Here is a 21,496-nt window from a genome sequence, read left to right as displayed (position 1 = left end):
TTTCCTTTGTTTCAAAAAAATTTTTTGAATTCTTTCTTAATTTTGTCATTGACCCAAAGATTATCTAGGAGTGTGTTGTTTAATTTCATGTATTTGTACAGCTTTGAGAATTCCTCTTGATATTGATTCCTAGTTTTATTCCATTGTGTTCTGAGAAAATACTTGATGTGATTTCAATTTTTTTCAAATTTATTGAGGCTAGTTTTGTGGCCTAACATATGGTCTATTTGGGAGAATGTTTCACGTGCTGATGAGAAGAATGTATATTCTGTGATGCTGGATAGAATGTTCTGTAAGTGTCTATTAGGTCCATTTGGTCTAAAGTTCAATTTAACTCCTGTGTTTCTTTCTTGATTTTCTGTCTCAGTGATCTGTCTAGTGCTGTGACTGGGGTGTTCAAGTGCCCCAGTATTATTGTATTGCTATCTGTATCTTTCTTTAGGTTTGGTTTAGTAACATTTGTTTTATGAATCTGGGTGCTCCAGTTTGAGTACCTATGTATTTAATATTATTATATCCTTTTGTTAAATTGATATCACCCTTTATCATTAGATAATGATCTTTGTCTCTTTTTATACTGTTTTTGATTTGAAGTTGGTTTAATTTGTTATAAGTATAGCTACTCCTGCTTACTTTGGTTTTCATTTGCATAGAATATCATGTTCCACCCCTTTATCTTTGTTTGTTTGTTTGTTTGTTTTTGACAGAGTCTTACTCTGTCACCAGGCTGGAGTGTAATGACACAATCTTGGCTCACTGCAACCTCTGCTTCCCGGATTCAAGTGATTCTCCTGCCTCAGCCTCCTGAGTAGCTGGGATTACAGGTGTGCGCCACCACACTTGGCTAATTTTTGTACTTTTAGTAGAGAGGGGGTTTCACTATGTTCATCAGGCTGGTCTCAAACTCCTGACCTCATGATCCACCTGTCTCGGCCTCCCAAAGTGCTGGGATTACAGGCATCAGCCACTGTGCCCTTTGTCTTTCATCTATGTGTCTTTACCAGTAAAGTGAGTTTCTTGTAGACAGCATATAGTTGGTTCATTTTAAAAATCTGTTCTGCCTATCGTTATCTTTTAAGTGGAGCATTTAATTCACTTACATTCAAGGTTAATATTGATACATGAGGTTTTCTTCCTGTCATGTTGTTATCACTAGTTGTTTTATGAATTCTTCGTGTCTTCATTTTTTTTCTTCTGTGTCTTTGTGATTTGGTTCAGTTTTTTCTTTATGCTATGCTACCTCTAGGCTAGTAGAAAAACTAAGAGATTATCCTTAATAATTTCTACTGGCCCATTTGCTCCTAAATTTATCTGCCTCTTTATCCTTGGACATAAGCAGAAAGATTAAAAAAATACTTTTTCCACTGGCATATAGTATGTCTCCATTTTAACAAAATCCTGACCATCTTTTCCTAACTAGAAGGTTTTTCAGGGGTGAGTTACTTGCTTGCCTTTTGCAAGTGGGATCATTGTTTTTCACTAATTGACTTATACTATAATTCATTTTTTTGAGTCAAGGTCTTGCTCTGTCACCCAGGCTAGGGTATCACTGCTCACTGAAGCCTCGACCTCCCAGGGTCAAGTGATCCTCCAGCCCCAACCTCTCAAGTAGCTGAGACTAGAAGTGTGTGCCACCACACCCAGCTAATTTTTAAATTTTTTACAGAGAAAAGGCCTCACTATGTTACATAGGCTGGTCTCGAACTCCTGGGCTCAAGCAATTTCCTGCCTCAGCCTCCCAAAGTGCTGGGATTATAGGCATAAACCACTGTCCCTGGCTGACTTATACCTTAATCCAGTTAATAACCATTCTTTACTTTGGTCAATTATAAATTTATTTTTAATACACAATTTAAGAGTTACTCAGAGCAACCTTATTTATATTAGAAATTTTTTTCTCCCGAAAATATCACATCCTCTTTGACCTTAGTTTCCTTTTATCTAAAATGATGGGGTTTCTAAGTTTCCCTCTATCTTTAATATTCTGTGAAGTTTGTCATTTAGTATACAAGTGGTCAACAAACATGAAAAAAAAAAGTTCAGTACCACTAATCATCAGAGAAGTGCAAACCAAAGCCAGAGTGAGATATCATCTCACACCAGTCAGAATGGTTATTATTTAAAAGTCAGAAAAGAACAGATGCTGTTAAGGTTGTGAAGAAAAGAAAACACTTATACACTGTTGGTAGGAATGTAAATTAGTTCAACTACTGTGGAAACAGTTTGGAGATTTCTCAGAGAACTTGGAACTACCATTCAACCTAGCAATTCCATTACTGGGTATGTACCCAAAGGAAAACAAATTGTTCTACCAAAAGACACATACACTTGTGTGTTAATTGCAGCACTATTCACAATAGCAAAGACATTAAATCACCCAAGGTGACCATCATTGGTGAACTGGATAAATAAGATGTGGTACACATATACCATGGAATACTATGCAGCCATAAACAAAAACAAAATCATGTCCTTTGCAGCAACATGGATGCAGCTGGAGGCCATTATTCTGAGTGAATTAATGCAGGAACAGAAAAATCAAATACCACATTTTCTCACTTATAAGTGGGAGGTAAATATTGGGTACACATGATCATAAAGATGAGAACAGTAGATACTGAGACTACTAGAGAGCGGAGAGAGGGAGGAGGGCAAGAGCTGAAAAACTCTCTGTTGAGTACTGTGCTTACTACCTGGGTGATGGGATGATTCATACCCCAAACCTCAGCATCATGCAATATACCCATGTAGTAAATCTGCACATATATCATTTGAATCTAAAATAAAAGTTGAAATTATTTCCTTAAAGTTTGTTATTTAGGACACATATTTCTGTATGGAGAATATTGAAATGGGTATTAGGTTTCTAGGCTAGTTCATAAAACCTCCTGAACAAGTAGTGTACATAAAATATTGTCCAAATAGAATGTTATTCAAGTATGTCTAATCACAAATTATAATGTTGTTTGTAATATAGCCGCGAAGCAACTCTTACCCCACTTTTATACCCTATCCTCCAGCAGCTTGGAGAAGGACAAGAAGCTGTGTTAGAGAGATAGATTAAATCCTTCCGGGTGTCAGAAATTCCATAGTAAGATGCAAGTGGCTTAATCTGCACAACATCTAGATCTGTGCTGCCCAATATGGTAGCTACTAGCTACTTTTGCTATTTAAATTTAAATTAATTAAATAAAAAATTGATTTCTTCAGTCACATTAGCCACATTTCAAATGCTCAAAAGCCACATGTGATTAGTAGTTACCTTATTGGACAGAGCAGATATAGAACATTTTATTATTACAGAAAATTCTACTGGGCAGTTACTGATCTAGAACTGAACCTCCCTATGCCTACTTCTTACTGCAATGAATGCAGCATATTGTACTTTCATGTCTTTGTGTTTGGTTCTCTTGTGAGGACTAATCAGTCCAAATTGGATTAGTCTGCAATTGCCACATCAATTTTAATTAAAAAATTTCTTGACCTGAGTTTGAAAACTTTCTTTTGATAGCTTTTAATGCTTGGCAGTGGTGTTCGTGATGAAAACAGAAATTATTCATCTTTGGTGTCTATAGAGATAACTTTGAAAAAATACTTTGTAGGCAGCTGAGATTCTACTACAAAATGGAGCAAACCCTAATCAAAAAGATCAAAAACAGAAGAGTGCTTTGGATGAAGCAGATGATGAAAAAATGAAAGAATTACTAAAATCTTATGGTGCTGTTGAGACTGATAATAGAGATGAGAGAGATGCTATAGTCAATGGTATGTATATCAATATTGCTGCTATTTTATACAGAGATATATCTCTGTTTAGGAAAATCTTCTGATTTGTTGTGTAAATTGTTTCATAACTAGGATAGATGTGTCCTATGTTTATTAAACTCTTCAAAAGCCATTATTTATTTTTAGAAATTAGCATTTAAAAATATGGTGTAATTTATAGATCATATGATCCTATTGGATTGGAGTTACATGTTGAAATGAAACCTATAGCATTCATCAAGCAAACATTAATCTCCCTAACATTAGATTTGAGATAGAGATATAATTGAAGCCAGGCAGATCAGCTTAGTTGTAGTAGGGCTGGAAAAGGGGTGACATTATACTGAAGTTTTTGCAACTAAGATTCCATTACTTCAAAATTTGTAATGATTCATATATCAGTTGGATTCATGCCAACTTTTAAAGAATCTAGTATTCTAGCATATTAGTTTGTTAAAGGAAATATACTTGTATATGTGTAATATATTTTGCAATGAAAAGAATATTTCAAGGGAATGTATGTACAATCAGGCAAAATTTTATGAACCATTTTAGCAATACTTTATATTTTATTAAGTATTGAGGAGAGGGAATTGTTCTTCCTTTTCCCTCATGCTCAAACCTTGACTCATAGAAGAAGATACTCAGGAATATATCTATATTCTCACCATGAGGAAGAATGCTGGGGAGAGCAATTGTGTAACACACTTCTCCCCTAGCCTACCAACATCCTTACCAACTGTTGATTTTCACGGAAGAATTACTAATATAATTGGTCAGAGCTAAGGATATTCATTGTGTTATATTTCACCAGTGGGCTAGATCATGGATAGGTCAAGGTCAAGAGTGAAACAAATTTCCTCTTTTCATTGCCTGCTACGATATAGTAAGTCCATAGGGTCAGGGCCTTTCTCAGAGGCCCAGCCATTTCACACTCCCTCTTCACAGCTATACCTGAAAGTTCCCATGATTTAGATTAGCTCAGTTTATCAGGGAAGTCTTGCATTTGGAGTTCTTGATAGATCTATTGTAAAGTGATAGATCTATTCCCACATATCTACTGTTTTTTGTTTCCTTGATCAGGTACCCCAGAAGGATGAAGAATATAGAGTACACTCATAATATAGAGAAAGGGAATCCAGAATGGGAGTAGGGTCCAAGAGAATTTACAGAGGCATTAATCAAGTCATGTGGACGTTGGAATCAGATAAGATCTGGTTTCAGTTCTGTGTGACATTGGGCAACTTCTTGAACCCCGCTAAGCCTCACTTTCCTCTTCTGCAAAATGGATATAATAAACTACCTACTTCACAGGTTCATATGAAGATTAAATGAGATGATTTATGGATAGTTTTTGGCACCCAGCATGTGACAAGTGCTCCGTAAATGTTAGCCATAAGTAGCCAATTGATGATGATGAGTACTGATTAAGATATAATAGTTGTAGACTTGACTTAGCCGTCTCATCTGCATCACATTAAAACTGAAAAATAAAACTATATTTTTGCATATTCTTATTATATTTTCTAATTTTACTTTTTAAAGAAAAAATTCCTGCTGTCCAATCTAAAAGACATAAACAGTGTTTTTGTGATGACGGCAAAACTATTGATTCACCTTTCCTTTCACACCAAGAAAGATCAAGTGAAAGCCTTTCTGTGGTGAGTGAAGTTAAAATTACTTCGTTCTTCATCTTAGAAAATGCCATTCTTTGAGCCAGCCAGTTAGTTATTGGCTAACAGCAATACTCTCCATTTTAATAACACAAAGATTGAAATTTTTTTATTATAAAAGATAAAATAATGAACAGAATGGGCCTGGAAGTTATGCTGTGTGGTTAACTCTTAATTATTTGCTTTGAATACAGAACTGTGGAGTAGCTGCTATCCTTTATACCTAGTTTGAGTTCTTTGGCTACTTCTTGTCCATAGACACTGCCACTGTCATAAATGTGTCTTTACTCACTTCCATAAGTGTCTAGGAGATGCAGGATATAGAAAAGATTCTGGAATCCAGACAGAGAAGAGGATTAAGCAGCCTGGTTTAGCTAACCTTGATCCCATATGGTTTATAGTAATACAATTTGCTGCAAAACCCACCATGTAAAGGTAGCTTTTGAAAAAAAGAACATAGCAGTTGCTTAATAAGATATATATATTGATTGAAATTCTTAGTTCGACCAAAACACAAAGCTTAACTAGACACAAAATCTCAACCAAGGTAGCATCCTCAGTGAAACCTTATTTTGGATAAGTCTTGGCCCATAGTGTCCAAGACTGAATACATTTACGATACAAGCAAAGCAGAAAGGAAAGTTGGCACCAAAAGATGTTTCTTTGTCCTAATCTGTGGATAGAGCTTAGCCTGGGCACAAATTCTCATCTTCTGTTTGCTTTTATAACCATAAATCGTTCACTGTATAAAGCGGTAAACCTTAGTGGTGTTTTTATTTTTGCTTGTTTTTTATATTTGTATTTTATAATTTCACTTGGATACATTTAATAAATGACAGCAGTAAGATTGCTTTATCAAATAATTAGATTATTTTATTACGTACTTTTTGAATATCTTTTGTGGGCACCAAAGTAAAATTTCAGGGCAACATATTTCAGAAGGCTTTGAGGATCTACATGTTTTAGAAATGAATGTGTATGGAGAGTATATTAAAGGACAGGTAATATGAGTCAATCAATCAATCATCATTAATGGAGCAATAGCTATGAACCCACAATGTTGAAACCATATACAAATGTAAAAGGCATGCTTCTGCCCACAAGATCTCATTGTCCTGATGAGGAAATATAATGTATAAGACATTATTATGTTAGTGTTAAATTATGTAGCACTGAATTTCTTAATTCTGAGAAAAAGGAAATCAGCATGGATTGGATAAGTCAGAAGTTTCCTGTATGAATGGGTTTTATATGATTATAATATTCACTATTTAAGGAGTTCTTACTTTGTGCTGACATTGTCCTTAGAATTTTAATGTGTTATACAATTCAGTCACAGAGAGGATAAATAACTTGCTGGAGTCACCTAGATAGGAAGAGGTGAAGCCAGGATTTACACCTGAAAGTCTGGTTCCAGAGCCCGCTCCACAATTCTCTCTCTCATAGGGAAAGAGAAGAATCAGGGCAGAGTGAATTGAAAGCATTCAAGGCAGGAAGATTGGTACTGACAAGGGCATGTAGAAGTAGTATTAAGTCCCCTTTGTGAATTTTTGAGAGCATAGTGTTTTGTACTTCTAAGATTAGGTGTAAGATTTTAATAGTGTGCAGTGAAAGTCATAAGGCCTTAAAGTGAACTTGTTGTATATATGTACTTTCAGTGTTATGTGATTTATTTTTCTCCTACACCTATAGTTTCAACAGAAGTCAGTGATAAATTGATTTCTTATGATTGCTACTTTTACATTCTATTTTCCAGGGTATCTACTACATAATTCAAAATATATTTGTTTGCTTTTGTTCAAATCTGCAACATTTATACAGTTAAAAAGTATGAGTACATTTTGAACATAGAGAGGAATGAGCATTTTTAGGAAAACTTTCTTTAGTATTTTATTTATTCTATGTTTGTCAATGGCATGTCAGAGAGCATATCTACCCCTTTGTAATGAAGTTTCAAATATTTTTATCTGACAGCATCAGACCCTCAGTGCCATTCTACAAGATATAGAAGAAAAACAAGAAAATTTATTAGAGTTTGAAATAAGAAACCCTGAAGATGCAGGTAAATATAGACTCATACTCAAGTATGATATTTTCAGATACCCAAGGTCATCTTCTTCTTAAGCTATATATTTATTTCAGAGCTCACAATGGCTGAAAAAGTGGTCTTCTATTTTTATGTGAGAGGATTTAAAGTGCTAGGAATTATTAATATCATTAAAAGTAACTTACTTAAAAAGTAAGTCCAAAGTAGACTTTTAATGATAGCTAAAAGGCTGATTTTATCACGATGCAAACCAGTAGTTTGTGTTGTTAAAGATACTTCTAGATGCAAAGTGCTGCATGAGTAATTTGAGAGACATGCAGAACTATGATCAGAGATAAGCTATACCAGTGATATGTTTAGATAATCCTATGACAGAAAATGTAAGATTGTGACAAGAGATGAGATTATGTTACCCTGTGGGTTGTCAGCTTCACCCAGCTATGGTAACCCTTAAAAGTAGATCAGAAATAGTGCAGTGGAAGGTGGTGCAGCAGTGACACAAGGAAAGCAAATCCTCCTACTTTCAGAAGAGCACATATAACAGGTGGGTATCTGACTGCAAAGATATCTTCCTGTTTTCAAAACACTAAAGATTCAAAATAGCAAATTAGACTCTGATCCCTGACCTAATAATCTTAATTTCTCAAACTTCAGTGAATATATGCAAGCCATTGATGACTCACATATATATTTTTTGAGTTATGATTTATAAGGTGGAAAGTAGTTCCTGATAAATTCAGATCTGTGAATGTAAAAGTTAGTTAAAAGTAGTAACTAAAAGTAAGGTAATTTAAAGTACCTCATCAACCTTTTGTATAGCAGGATATAACTGTTCATCTCTTGTCCTAACTCATGTTTGTATAGTCTTTAAAAAAATCATCTCCTTTAAAATTTTACACATTCTACTTTTCATCCTGGCCTAACATGGTACGTGTTATGTTTGGAGGAAACTAATAGAAAATAATTCATACCCCCAAACAAAAATATACAGTTAGTATATTTATTTCATTTACTATTTGTAATATCTTTTGCATCCAAGATGATTATTCCAAGTTTATAATTTTTTTCATTATGGAAGGCATACAGATATACTTCAAGAAAAAGAGAAAAATGCTAAAATTAGCTATTGTCCTACCACAATATTTTGTTGTTTTATTTCCAGACCCCCGCCCCACATTTTTTTTTTGTCTGAGAACATAATAATGCAATTAGACCTCAGTAAAACTCTTAAAAACATAGTTTTGATCATGATAGATATGGTAATTTTGCGTTTTTTTCACAGTCTTCATTCCTAGTATTCAATAAATGTTCCACAGTTTCCTAAATTTTTCCCTTTTTGTTGAACATTTGGATGATTTCCAATTTTTTGCTGTTCTTCTACAATATGTAGCTTTTTCTGGACGTATTATCTTCTTCAGAAAGATTAACAGAATTGTAACTATTGGGTCAAATTATATAAGCATTTAAAATCTATTGATTTATATTGATAAATTCTATTTTATAGATAGTACTAATTTTCATGTTGGAAGTGAAAATACTGACGCTACTAGCAGTGTACACATTAGTGTCTTTGTGTACACAGCTAGTAGCATCACTATTTTCGTTTTAAATAACCTTACTAGTTTAATAAGAAAAATATGCCTGATATTTTCATTTGCCATGTTGCTTATTAGTGGTACTTTTTTTTTTTTTTTTTGAGATGGAGTTTCATTCTGTCACCAGGCTGGAGTGCAGTGGTGCGATCTCAGCTCACTGCAACTTCTGCCTCCCAGGTTCAAGCGATTCTTCTGCCTCAGCCTCCCTAGGAGCTGGGACTACAGGCGCATGTACCATGCCCAGCTAATTTTTGTATTTTTAGTAAAGACAGTATTTCACCATGTTGGCCAGGATGGTCTTGATCTCTTGACCTCGTGATCTGCCCACCTCAGTCTTCCACAGTGCTGGGATTACAGACGTGAACCACTGCACCCGGCCCAATGGTACTTTTTCACTAGTTTTATTCCCTATTTTGAGAAGTGTTTCTATTATTTGTTTATTCATCAAGTGGAGCCTATTTATGTGTTACAATTACTTACCCCTTTTCCACCATAACTGCTGCAAATACTTTTTCAGTGACTTGTCTTTTTCTTTGCAATGTGTGTTAGTTTTTGTTTAAATATATACAATTACAAATTCTGTATAGTAAAAATTCATCGGCCTTTTTCTATTTATTTGAATGCCTCTAAAATTAGGAGCTTCTCCCCAACACCCCCAGGTTTTGTAGTTTAATTTTATTATATTATAGCTAATACATTGAATAATCTTGATGCTTTTATTTTTGTCTTACTGCCCTTAAGGAAGGAGAGGTAAGGCAGTGGGACCCTGGAGCTCTTGGATGGTAACTAATTACTGACTGTGGTTGGCTCTACCACTCCCTGACAGGTGTTTAAAACTCAGTCTCTGGAGAGCAGTTTTCTAAGACTCTTCTGAAATTTCTCTATGGCCCATCAGGTTGGAACTCCTATGATGTGGGCAATACACATTGCCCTTTCCCTATGTCCTCTCAGTCTTCTCTCAGCTTCTTTTTTTTTTCTTTCTAATGAACCATCCTACACAGACTCTCACTGTCAGGTGGAAGCCCTCATAGGCAGGGTCACAGGGCAGGCTTCACAACAAGTCCTCAGGATCTTTGCACCTCAGGCCCACTCTTAGAAGGGAAGATAATTAATTCTCAGCTCAGCAGCAACTTTCTTTTGGCCCTGCTGGGGTAGCTTCTCATTTTTCAAGGTCTCTAGATATTCAAGAAGGAAGCCAGATACCAATTCATTGTCACCTCAACTTAGAGTTCAGTTAGGTTCTCTAAATAATCCTTTGAGGAACTTACCCTAGCAGGCTTGAGGTAAAGGAGAGAATCCCCTTTACCCCTTACTGCTGCTGCTGAATATGCAGATTCCCACTCAGGTAAGCAACTGCTCTCTAAAGAAATCTTTTTTCAAATTCACCCTCCTCCACATCTGACACTTGTTACAGCTTTGATCTGGCTGAGGGATCTGAGTAATGAGTCCCATTCTGTACATCTTTGAAAATTTTTCTGAAAGAGACCTTGCATTCACTTTTCTATCAGTTATCAACTGAACTGCTTCAACTGAACTGAGGCAGAAAATTGCTGTTGTTAATATTTTATAAATTTTCCCTAAGCATTCTAATGCGTAATTCATCTGAAATTTTTTTCTGTATTTAAGGATAGAATAGGTTTACCCCGTATTATAACCCATTTATTCATCGCTATTTGTTGAATAATTTCTCTCATCCTCGTTGTTTTGTAATACCTGATCAAGTAATAAAATATTACACATATTAGGACAATTATAGGTTCTCTTTAATATACCATTGATTAATATCATCTTTGATAAAGAAGTGTGTGATACCAAACTATATGTAAAATATATTTCTGCTGTTTCTTATAGAAACATACTGAATATTTTAAGTTCCTGTAGTATGTTATTTTTACCTATGGTTTAAAATTCAGTTGGAAAAGCTGGGATGACAGGGCACATAGATAATTTAAAATGTCTTTTAATAAACAGTGTCAAATCTGCTGAACAAAGTTATATCTAAATTCTTATTGATTGTACACATTTTCCTCCTTTGTTAGAATATGCATCATATTGTGAAACTAATCCTTAACTACAGTATTAGGGTGATAGAAACTACTCTGAGGACACTGACTCAATACTTATCAAATCATTTGTCTGATTTGCTGAGGGAATTTCTGAAACGAATTCTACCTCTGAACCTCATGTCATTTTCTACCACAGATTTTCTCAAGTTACTTTATGCAGAAAAATGTGCATTGGTCCAAAAAATTAGGAAAAATTTTAAGAAACAAAGCCAAAAGTGAAAGAAACAACAAGTAGCTTAAAAGAATTAAAATATATGCATTTAACCCTTTCAGTTTCCTACTTGTGCATCTGGATTTGTACATAACCCACATTTGTGGGTAATCATGTGGATCTGTGTTGGGAGGAAGGTCATTATGCCTTTACTTGGAAAGCAAAGGAAGAAAGTTGGAAAAATTTAAGTAATTATTGTAATGGTGGTTTGTAAGATCTACAGGTGACCTTAGGTATCATATAGTACCATGTAAATGTTATTATAAGTGCAAAGAACAAGAACTGACAGCATGATTCTATTTTTTAAGTGCATATAATGTATAATTATACATAGTGTAAGTATTTAAAATAATAAATATATAACACAAATTTTACAAACACACACACCCCTAAAGTATTAACAGTAATCTCCTTTGTTGAATACATTAGAGGAAAAGCAGTGGGGTGAGTAGGGATACTCTTACTTTTCATCTTTGTAAATATTTATATGGTTTGAAAAAATTTTACAATGTTAATGTATTCCTTTTGTATTTTAAAAAATAAAATAATTTTAACAGACAAAATATCTTCTTTTACTACCTTCATTTCACAGGTAAGAAAGTTAACCGTGTAAGTTACATGACTTATCCAGGCTCACAAAACTTAGTCAGTGGGGCAACAGGATTAGAACTCAGGCTGGCCTACTCTTTTACAGTATTCTTATCTATACACTTCAGGGCATTTCCGTAGATTGACATTGTTAAGTAAGCCTTAATTGAGATATCTGGGTCATTAATACTGGGGAAGAGCATAGGGAATAATGGCTTTTTAAAATTAACAATAGGGCTAATTCTCATATGACCAAATTTGACATTCACTATCCTTCAGTTAGCTAACTTTTTATTGTCATGTTTCTAGAACAATACATTGAGAAGATGTTAAATATAAAAGAGATTATGGATAATGTGCTTGCCAAGCAGAAAGCAGAAAGGGATGATCTGGCTAAAAAATACAGGTGAGTAGAAAAAGGAAAAAAAAAAGAGTGCTTCTGAGTTTCTAGAATTTTTCCTTTTTAGCTGCAGTAGTTGTCTAGATTTCTTAAGAATACAAAAACACATTGCTTAGGGCCAAAAAATGACTTTATAAGGTTGTCTCATCTTTTACCACCGTGGAAAATTATACTTCCCAGAAAGGTATTTTTCTACATTATTACTTGAAATAGTCAAAAAAGAACATTTCAATATCTTAAAAAGTTGTCTACAGTAGAGAATTTTATGAAAGTTTTTCTGGTTGTGAATCCCACAGATAAATTTATTTCTTTAGCACACTCAAATTTTCTACACTAAAAAAATGTTTCTTTTTGCTGTCACAAATGTCCTTCTAAGCAGTTGATCAATCAGTTGATTAATTTTGTGTTTTATTGTATTTCTAAAATCCCAAGGTCCTTAAAGAGTTTTGTCCTGATTATATTGGTTATATACCTCTTCTCATATTTTTTGTGAAAAAAAGTTACATTTTTTTTTCTTGTTTCGGCATTATTTTTTATTAGTTTTTAATAGACTTAACTACTTATGCTCCCTATTCTTTATTCACAATTTTCTAAACGTGTCCTTATATATTCTTCTCTTATAATCATTTAATGTCTATTATGTATTCAATTTTTTTCTGAACTTATTTTTAAAAATCAGTTTTCTATTTTTATTTTTAATCCCCATTTTGCCTTCTTCTCCAGTGAAGAGCTAACATAAGTTCCTTTCTATTTCGTCCTTGTTTTCCTGTCAATATAAAGCAGTGAGCTTCTATAATCTACATATGGGTAATTTTAGGGGACTTCAGAGAGGCTTGCTTGAATTTCCTTTAGTGTCCTGTGGTTAACAATGTACTACACCTGGAATTTTCAAAAGTTTCTGATCAATTGGAGTTTCACTATGTAAATTCTTATTAATATTGCTATAAGACTTCACATCTTGGTGTGGGTAATCTAAAGTTTTGTCTCTGAACTCCTTGTTTCACATAGTTTTAAGTCTGATGTTATGCATTTCTTTTGCATTTTATGCTACCAGTTGTTTGCTAATCTGAGTCCTTCTTCTTGCTGATTTTTTCACTTATGTATACTACTTCTTTTAACATCCAGTCTGCTGGGAGTTTAGTATCAGCTCTAAACTTTGATAGGAGAGGCAAGATACTATAGATATATATCTATACTATTGCTTTTCCTTAAAACAGCAGCTCTTAAACTGTGGTCCAGGGAACCCTGGTGGGGTACCTGAGACCGTTTCACAGGATCTGTGAAGTCAAAACTATTTTTTAATAATAATACTAAGATGTTATTGCTCTCTTGCTCTCATTCTCTCATGAATGTACAGTGGAATTTTTCAGAGGCCACATGATACATGATAAAGCCTGATAGAATGTGTTGTGTATTCTTTTGTTTAAAAAGTTTTCTCAGTTTTAATTTCTAAAACAGTAAATACTGATAGATATTCATACACACAATAGCTGTTTGGGTTCCTCAATAATTTTTAAAAGTACAAATAGTTCCTGAGACCAAAAAGTTTGAGAACCGCTGAAAACAAAGTATCCGATAATCTGAAGGTCAGGGTGGGATTGGTGGGCATAATCAAAAGACAAAAGTATGAACATGTGAAAAGCCATTTCCTCTTCCTTAGTCCTCAGGGTCTTGAGAAATTCAGTTTGGGGAAGACACACAGAATGATGCTTTCCTGGGTAGTCCCTCTGGACTTGGAAGTGTCTTCATACAGGTTCAAAATACAATTATGGTAATTACTTGGGGAACAAACATTTCTCAGGTCTAGCTGAAGTATGATTATTCACAAAACAATCTTGTTCTTCCATAGCTAAGAGAACCTGAATAGAACTTTCAAATTGTACTTACTAATAAACAGGTAAGCAAGCCCCAAATTTGAAGAATGATGACTTTCCTTAGCCACCAATTGCTACCTTCCAACCTATAGATGCTACCTTCCAATCTATAGATGTTTAGATAGATTATCCAAGTTTTGTTTATCTTTTAGAGTTGACTCGCAATTGATAATAATGATATGAATATAAAATCTTGATAACCTTACTGTCAACTCCTTAAGAAAAGGGCACACTTACCTTAAATAAAGGAATCAGTTTCCTCTCAAAGGAAATATTTTGTGTCAACAGGCTGCAGGTGGTCAGATTAAAAAAATCAAAGGCAGTAAATTGCACAGGTATAGTTCTGTGTATTTTAAAGTTATTAAAATTGAGACAAAGTATCTTTGACCTCTAAATGACTGCTTTAAAAAGCTTTCTGAGGTTACTGCATTTTTTTCTCTTTCTGTTTCTTCCTATAGGATATCCATAGAGTCATTTAAGCATGGAGCCCTGAGAGAACAATTGGCCAACTTGGTGGCAAGACAGAAGAGTCTTTTAGCTGTGGCAAAAAAACAGAAAAGAATAAGCCTGAAAATTCAAAACTATAAGAATGTTACATCATTGCCTTGTCTTAGTTTAAGGAAGCTCCCACCCAGGTCAGAAAACTGCAGTGAAAAGGACAACCAAGAACTCACTAGTCTGGAAAATTTAGAGCATCCCCAATCAGGTTTACTTTCTCCTGTTTGTGGAAGCATGCAGGAAACACAATTGTCTCTGGAAACTTGGAACAACAGCCAAAATACCAACATTTGTCTAAATTCAGAGGCAGTGAGAAGGGGAGAATTTTCTGGAAATGATGTGAATTCTAAACAAAATGTCAGTGATTGTACCTTGGATGGTTTTCCAAAATCCCAACATTCAGATGGCACAGAGAATAATAAATTACCATCCCAACCTGTTGCTTTTATTGGTCAAACAGAATATTCACAGAAAGAGAAAGAGAATGATCTTACAGAAGCTACAGACAAAGACCATGAATTCTGTATTCCTTCCCCAGTAATCGGCAAATTAAATATTTCAGAAACTGCAAGTGTCCTTGCCGAAAATTCTGCCCATCCATCAAATATTATTTGTGATCAGGACCTTTCCAATTATCATCCCAAAAGAGGAAACAGGAAAACAACTTCCCAGCAATCACCTACAGGGGCATCAGAATCCCTGGCACATCAAGGGGTTGCTGTCTTAGGCAGTGATACAGTGCATCCGATGAAACCATATCGTAAAAAATCAGTTTCTGCTGTTCCACGTGCAGATGACAGTCAGATCTCCTCTTCCTCTGGATCTGGGCAACAAGATATTATAAAAAAGCCTTTAAACTACAGTACAGCTCCTAAAAAGAAATGTATTCAGATAAAAGATTTGATATTACTAGGAAGAATTAACCCAGGAAATAACATTCTGGAATTCAAAACACAGGTATTCTATATTTTATTCTCTAAAATCATGCAAATTTTATAAATAAGTTAGTAAATGTTGCTGTCACATAATATAGACATTTAGCTCTGATTTGGGAAATGGGGTTTTGCTGGGCTTCCTGAATGGAGGGACACAACCATTGTATTCTTAGCAAGTGAATTCATATTTCTGAAATTGCCCTGATACATTTATTTTTATTTTTTAAATTTTAATTTTTAAGTTCCAGGATACATGTGCAGGATGTGCAGGTTTGTTACATAGATAAACAAGTGGCATGGTGGTTTACTGCACCTGTCAACCCATAACCTAGGTATTAAACCCAGCATGCATTGGCTATTTTTCCTAATGCTCTCCCTCCCTCAACCCCATTCCCCAACAGGCCCCAGTGTGTGCTGTTCCCCTTCCTGTGTCCACGTGTTCTCATTGTTCAGCTCCCACTTATAAGTCAGAACATGCAGCATTTGATTTTCTATTCCTGCATTAGTTTGCTGAGGATAATGGCTTCCAGCTGCGTTCATGTCTCTGCAGAGGACGTGATCTCATTCCTTTTTATGGCTGCATAGTATTCCATGGAGTATATGTACCACATTTTGTTTATCTGGTCTATCATTGATGGGCATTTGGTTGATTCCATGTCTTTGCTATTGTGAACAGTGCTGCAGTGACCATACATGTGCATATATCTTTGTAACAGAATAATTTATATTCCTTTGGGTATATGCCCAGTAATAGGATTGCTGGTGCAAATGGTATTTCTGGTTCTAGATCTTTGAGGAGTCACCACACTGTCTTTCACAATGGTTGAACTAATTTACATTCCCACCAACAGTGTAAAACCATTCCTATTTATCTGCAACCTCGCCAGCATCGGTTGTTTCTTGACTTTTTAATAATCACTGTTCTGACTGGTGTGAGAAGGTATCTCATAGTGGTTTTGATTTGCATTTCTCTAATGATCAGTGATGTTGAGCTTTTATTCATATGTTTTTTGGCCATATGAATGTCTTCTTTAAACCTGACAAAAACAAGCAATGGAGAAATGATTCCCTATTTAATAAATGCTGAGAGAACTGGCTAGCCATATGCAGAAAATTGAAACTGGACCCCTTCCTTACACCTTATACAAAAATTAACTCAAGATGGATTAAAGGATCAGAGGTTCCAAGATGGCCAAATAGGAACAGCTCTAGTCTACAGCTCCTAGCGTGAGCAACTCAGAAGACGGGTGATTTCTGCATTTCGAACTGAGGTACTGGGTTCATCTCACTGGGGCTTGTCGGAGAGTGGGTGCAGCCCATGGAGCATGAGTCAAAGCAGGGCGGGGCATCGCCTCACCAGGGAAGTACAAGGGGTCGGGGAATTCCCTTTCCTAGCCAAGGGAAGCTATGACAGATGGTACCTGGAAAATCGGGACACTCCCACCCTAATACTGCACTCTTCCCATGGTCTTAGCAAACGACACACTAGGAAATTATATCCTATGCCTGGCTCGGAGGGTCCCACGCCCACGGAGCCTCACTCACTGCTAGCATAGCAGTCTGAGATCGAACTGTAAGGTGACAGCAAGGCTGGGGGAGGGGCGTCCGCCATTGCTGAGGCTTGAGTAGGTAAAAAAAGCAGCCAGGAAGCTCAAACTGGGTGGAGCCCACCACATCCCAAGGAGGCCTGCCTGCCTCCGTAGACTCCACCTCTGGGGGCAGGACATAGCTGAACAAAAGGCAGCAGAAACTTCTGCAGACTTAAACGTCCGTCTGACAGCTTTGAAGAGATTAGTGGTTCTCCCCGCATGGAGTTTGAGATCTGAGAACAGACAGACGGCCTCTTCAAGTGGGTCCCTGAACACCGAGTAGCCTAACTGGGAGGTACCTCCCAGTAGGGGCCGACTGACACCTCATACGGCCGGGTGTCCCTCTAAGACGAAGCTTCCAGAGGAAGAATCAGGCAGCAACATTTTCCGTTCTGCAATATTTGCTGTTCTGCAGCCTCTGCCAGTGATACCCAGGCAAACAGGGTCTGGAGTGGACCTCCAGCAAACTCCAACAGACCTGCAGCTGAGGGTCCTGACTGTTAGAAGGAAAACTAACAAACAGAAAGGACATCCACACCAAAACTCCATCTGTACGTCACCATCATCAAAAACCAAAGGTAGATAAAATGACAAAGATGGGGAGAAACCAGAGCAGAAAAGCTGAAAATTCTAAATATCAGAGTGCCCCTTCTCCTACAAAGGAACGCAGCTCCTCGCCAGAAACAGAACAAAGCTGGATGGAGAATGACTTTGAGGGATGGAGAGAAGGCTTCAAATGATCGGTAATAACAAACTCCGAGCTAAAGGAGGATGTTTAAACCCATCGCAAAGAAGCTAAAAACCTTGAAAGAAAATTAGACGAATGGCTAACTAGAATAAACAGCATAAAGAAGACCTTAAATGACCTGATGGAGCTGAAAACCATGGCATGAGAACTACATGACGCATGCACAAACTTCAGTAGCCAATTCGATCAAGTGGAAGAAAGGGTATCAGTGATTGAAGATCAAATGAATGAAATGAAACAGGAGGAGAAGTTTAGAGAATAAAGAGTAAAAAGAAAGAAACAAAGCCTCCAAGAAATATGGGACTATGTGAAAAGACCAAATCTACGTCTGATCAGTGTACCTGAAAGTGGCAGGGAGAATGGAACCAAATTGGAAAACACTCTTCAGGATATTATCCAGGAGAACTTCCCCAACCTAGCAAGGCAGGCCAACATTCAAATTCAGGAAATACAGAGAACGCCATAAAGATACTCCTCAAGAAGAGCAACTCCAAGTCACATAATTGTCAGATTCACCAAAGTTGAAATGAAGGAAATAATGTTAAGGGCAGCCAGAGAGAAAGGTCAAGTTACTCACAAAGGGAAGCCCATCAAACTAACAGCAGATCTCTTGGCAGAAACTCTACAAGCCAGAAGAGAGTGGGGGTCAATATTCAACATTCTTAAAGAATTTTCAGCCCAGAATTTCATATCCAGCCAAACTAAGTTTCACAAGTGAAGGAGAAATAAAATCTTTAAAAGACAAGCAAATGCTGAGAGATTTTGTCACCACCAGGACTGCCTTACAAGAGCTCCTGAAGGAATCACTAAACATGGAAAGGAACAACTGGTACCAGCCCCTGCAAAAACATGTCAAATTGTAAAGACCATCGATGCTAAGAAGAAACCGCATCAACTAACGAGCAAAATAACCAGCTAACATCATAATGACAGGATCAAATTCACACATAACAATATTGACCTTAAATGAAAATGGGCTAAATGCTCCAGTTAAAAGACACAGACTGGCAAATTGGAAAAAGAGTCAAGACCCAACAGTGTGCTGTATTCAGGAGACCCATCTCATGGGCAGAGACACACATAGGCTCAAAATAAAGGGATGGAGGAAGATCTACCAAGCAAATGGAAAACAGAAAAAAGCAGGGGTTGCAATCCTAGTCTCTGATAAAACAGACTTTAAACCGACAAAGACCAAAAGAGACAAAGAAGGCCATTACATAATGGTAAAGGATCAATTCAACAAGAAGAGCTAACTATCCTAAATATATATGCACCCAATACAGGAACACCCAGATTCATACAGCAAGTCCTCAGAGACCTACAAAGAGACTTAGACTCCCACACAATAATAATGGGAGACTTTAACACCCCACTGTCAACATTAGACAGATCAACAAGACAGAGGGTTAACAAGGATATCCAAGAATTGAACTCAGCTCTGCACCAAGCGGACCTAATAGACATCTACAGAACTGTCCACCCCAAATCAACAGAATATACATTCTTCTCAGCACCACATCGCACTTATTCCAAAATTGACCACATAGTTGGAAGAAAAGCACTCCTCACCAAATGTAAAAGAACAGATATTATAGCAAACTGTCTCTCAGACTACAGTGCAATCAAAGTAGAACTCAGGATTAAGAAACTCACTAAAAACTGCTCAACTACATGGAAACTGAACAACCTGCTCCTGAATGACTACTGGCAGAAATAAAGATGTTCTTTGAAACCAATGAGAACAAAGACACAACATATCAGAATCTCTGGGACACATTTAAAGCAGTATGTAGAGGGAAATTTATAGCACTAAATGCCCACAAGAGAAAGCAGGAAAGATCTAAAATTGACACCCTAACATCACAATTAAAAGAACTAGAGAAGCAAGAGCAACCACATTCAAAAGCTAGCAGAAGGCAAGAAATAACTAAGATCAGAGCAGAACTGAAGGAGTTAGAGACACAAAAAAAACTTCAAAAAATCAATGAATCCAGGAGTTGGTTTTTTGAAAAGATCAACAAAATTGATAGACCTCTAGCAAGACTAATGAAGAAAAGAGAGAAGAATCAAATAGATGCAATAAAAAATGATAAACGGGATATCACCACTGACCCCAGAGAAATACAAACTACCATCAGAGAATACTATAAACACCTCTACGCAAATAAACTAGAAAACCTAGAAGAAATGGATAATTTCCTGGACACTTACAGTCTCCCAAGACTAAACCAGGAAGAAGCTGAATCCCTGAATAGACCAATAGCAGGCTCTGAAATTGAGGCAATAATTAATAGCCTGCCAACCAAAAAAAGTCCAGGACCAGATGGATTCACAGGCTAATTCTACCAGAGGTACAAGGAGGAGCTGGTACCATTCCTTCTGAAACTATTCCAATCAATAGAAAAAGAGGGAATCCTCCCTAACTCATTTTATGAGGCCAGCATCATCCTGATACTAAAGCCTGGTAGAGACACAACAAAAAAAGAGAAGTTTAGACCAATATCCCTGATGAACATCGATGCAAAAATCCTCAATAAAATACTGGCAAACCGAATCCAGCAGCAGATCAAAAAGCTTATCCACCATGATCAAGTTGGCTTCATCCCTGGGGTGCAAGTCTGGTTCAACATATGAAAATCAATAAATGTAATCCATCATAAAAATAGAACCAAAGACAAAAACCACATGATTATCTCAATAGATGCAGAAAAGGCCTTCGACAAAATTCAACAGCCCTTCTTGCTAAAAACTCTCAATAAACTAGGTACAGATAGGACATATCTGAAAATAATAAGAGCTATTTATGACAAACCCACAGCCAATATCATACTGAATGGGCAAAAACTGGAAGCATTCTCTTTGAAAACTGGCACAAGACAGGGATGTCCTCTCTCACCACTCCTATTCAACATAGTGTTGGAAGTTCTGGCCAGGGCAATCAGGCAGGAGAAAGAAATAAAGGGAATTCAATTAGGAAAAGAGGAAGTCCAATTGTCCCTGTTTTCAGATGACATGATTGTATATTTAGAAAACCCCATCATCTCACCCCAAAGCCTTCTTAAGCAACTTCAGCAAAGTCTCAGGATACAAAATCAATGTGCAAAAATCACAAGAATTCCCATACACCAATAACAGACAGAGAGCCAAATCATGAGTGAACTCCCATTCACAATTGCTTCAAAGAGAATAAAATACCTAGGAATCCAACTTACAAGGGATGTGAAGGACCTCTTTAAGAAGAACGACAAACCACTGCTCAACGAAATAAAAGAGGACACAAACAAATGGAAGAACATTCTATGCTCATGGATAGGAAGAATCAATATCATGAAAATGGCCATACTGCCCAAGGTAATTTACAGATTCAATGCCATCCCCATCAAGCTACCAATGACTTTCTTCACAGAATTGGAAAAAACTACTTTAAAGTTCATATGGAACCGAAAAAGAACCCGCATTACCAAAACAATCCTAAGCCAAAAGAACAAAGTTGGATGCATCACGCTA

General features: G+C 36.3%; 1 protein-coding gene across 1 annotated transcript in view; it reads left to right on the top strand.

The window, feature by feature from the left end:
* ANKRD31 (ankyrin repeat domain 31) overlaps window positions 1-21,496 on the top strand; it is a 160,681-nt gene that overhangs the window by 120,511 nt on the left and 18,674 nt on the right. Inside the window, exons 17-21 of the mRNA XM_025388455.1 lie at window positions 3,603-3,765; window positions 5,311-5,426; window positions 7,413-7,500; window positions 12,255-12,351; window positions 14,678-15,674. Of these exons, the coding sequence (XP_025244240.1) occupies window positions 3,603-3,765; window positions 5,311-5,426; window positions 7,413-7,500; window positions 12,255-12,351; window positions 14,678-15,674 (1,461 nt within the window). The remainder of the gene's footprint in view (window positions 1-3,602; window positions 3,766-5,310; window positions 5,427-7,412; window positions 7,501-12,254; window positions 12,352-14,677; window positions 15,675-21,496) is intronic.

This window comes from Theropithecus gelada, chromosome 6 (assembly GCF_003255815.1).
Source record: "Theropithecus gelada isolate Dixy chromosome 6, Tgel_1.0, whole genome shotgun sequence".
NCBI lineage: Eukaryota > Metazoa > Chordata > Mammalia > Primates > Cercopithecidae > Theropithecus > Theropithecus gelada.
The sequence above is the reverse complement of the archived record's forward strand: the minus strand, read 5'-3'. Positions and strand labels throughout refer to the sequence as shown.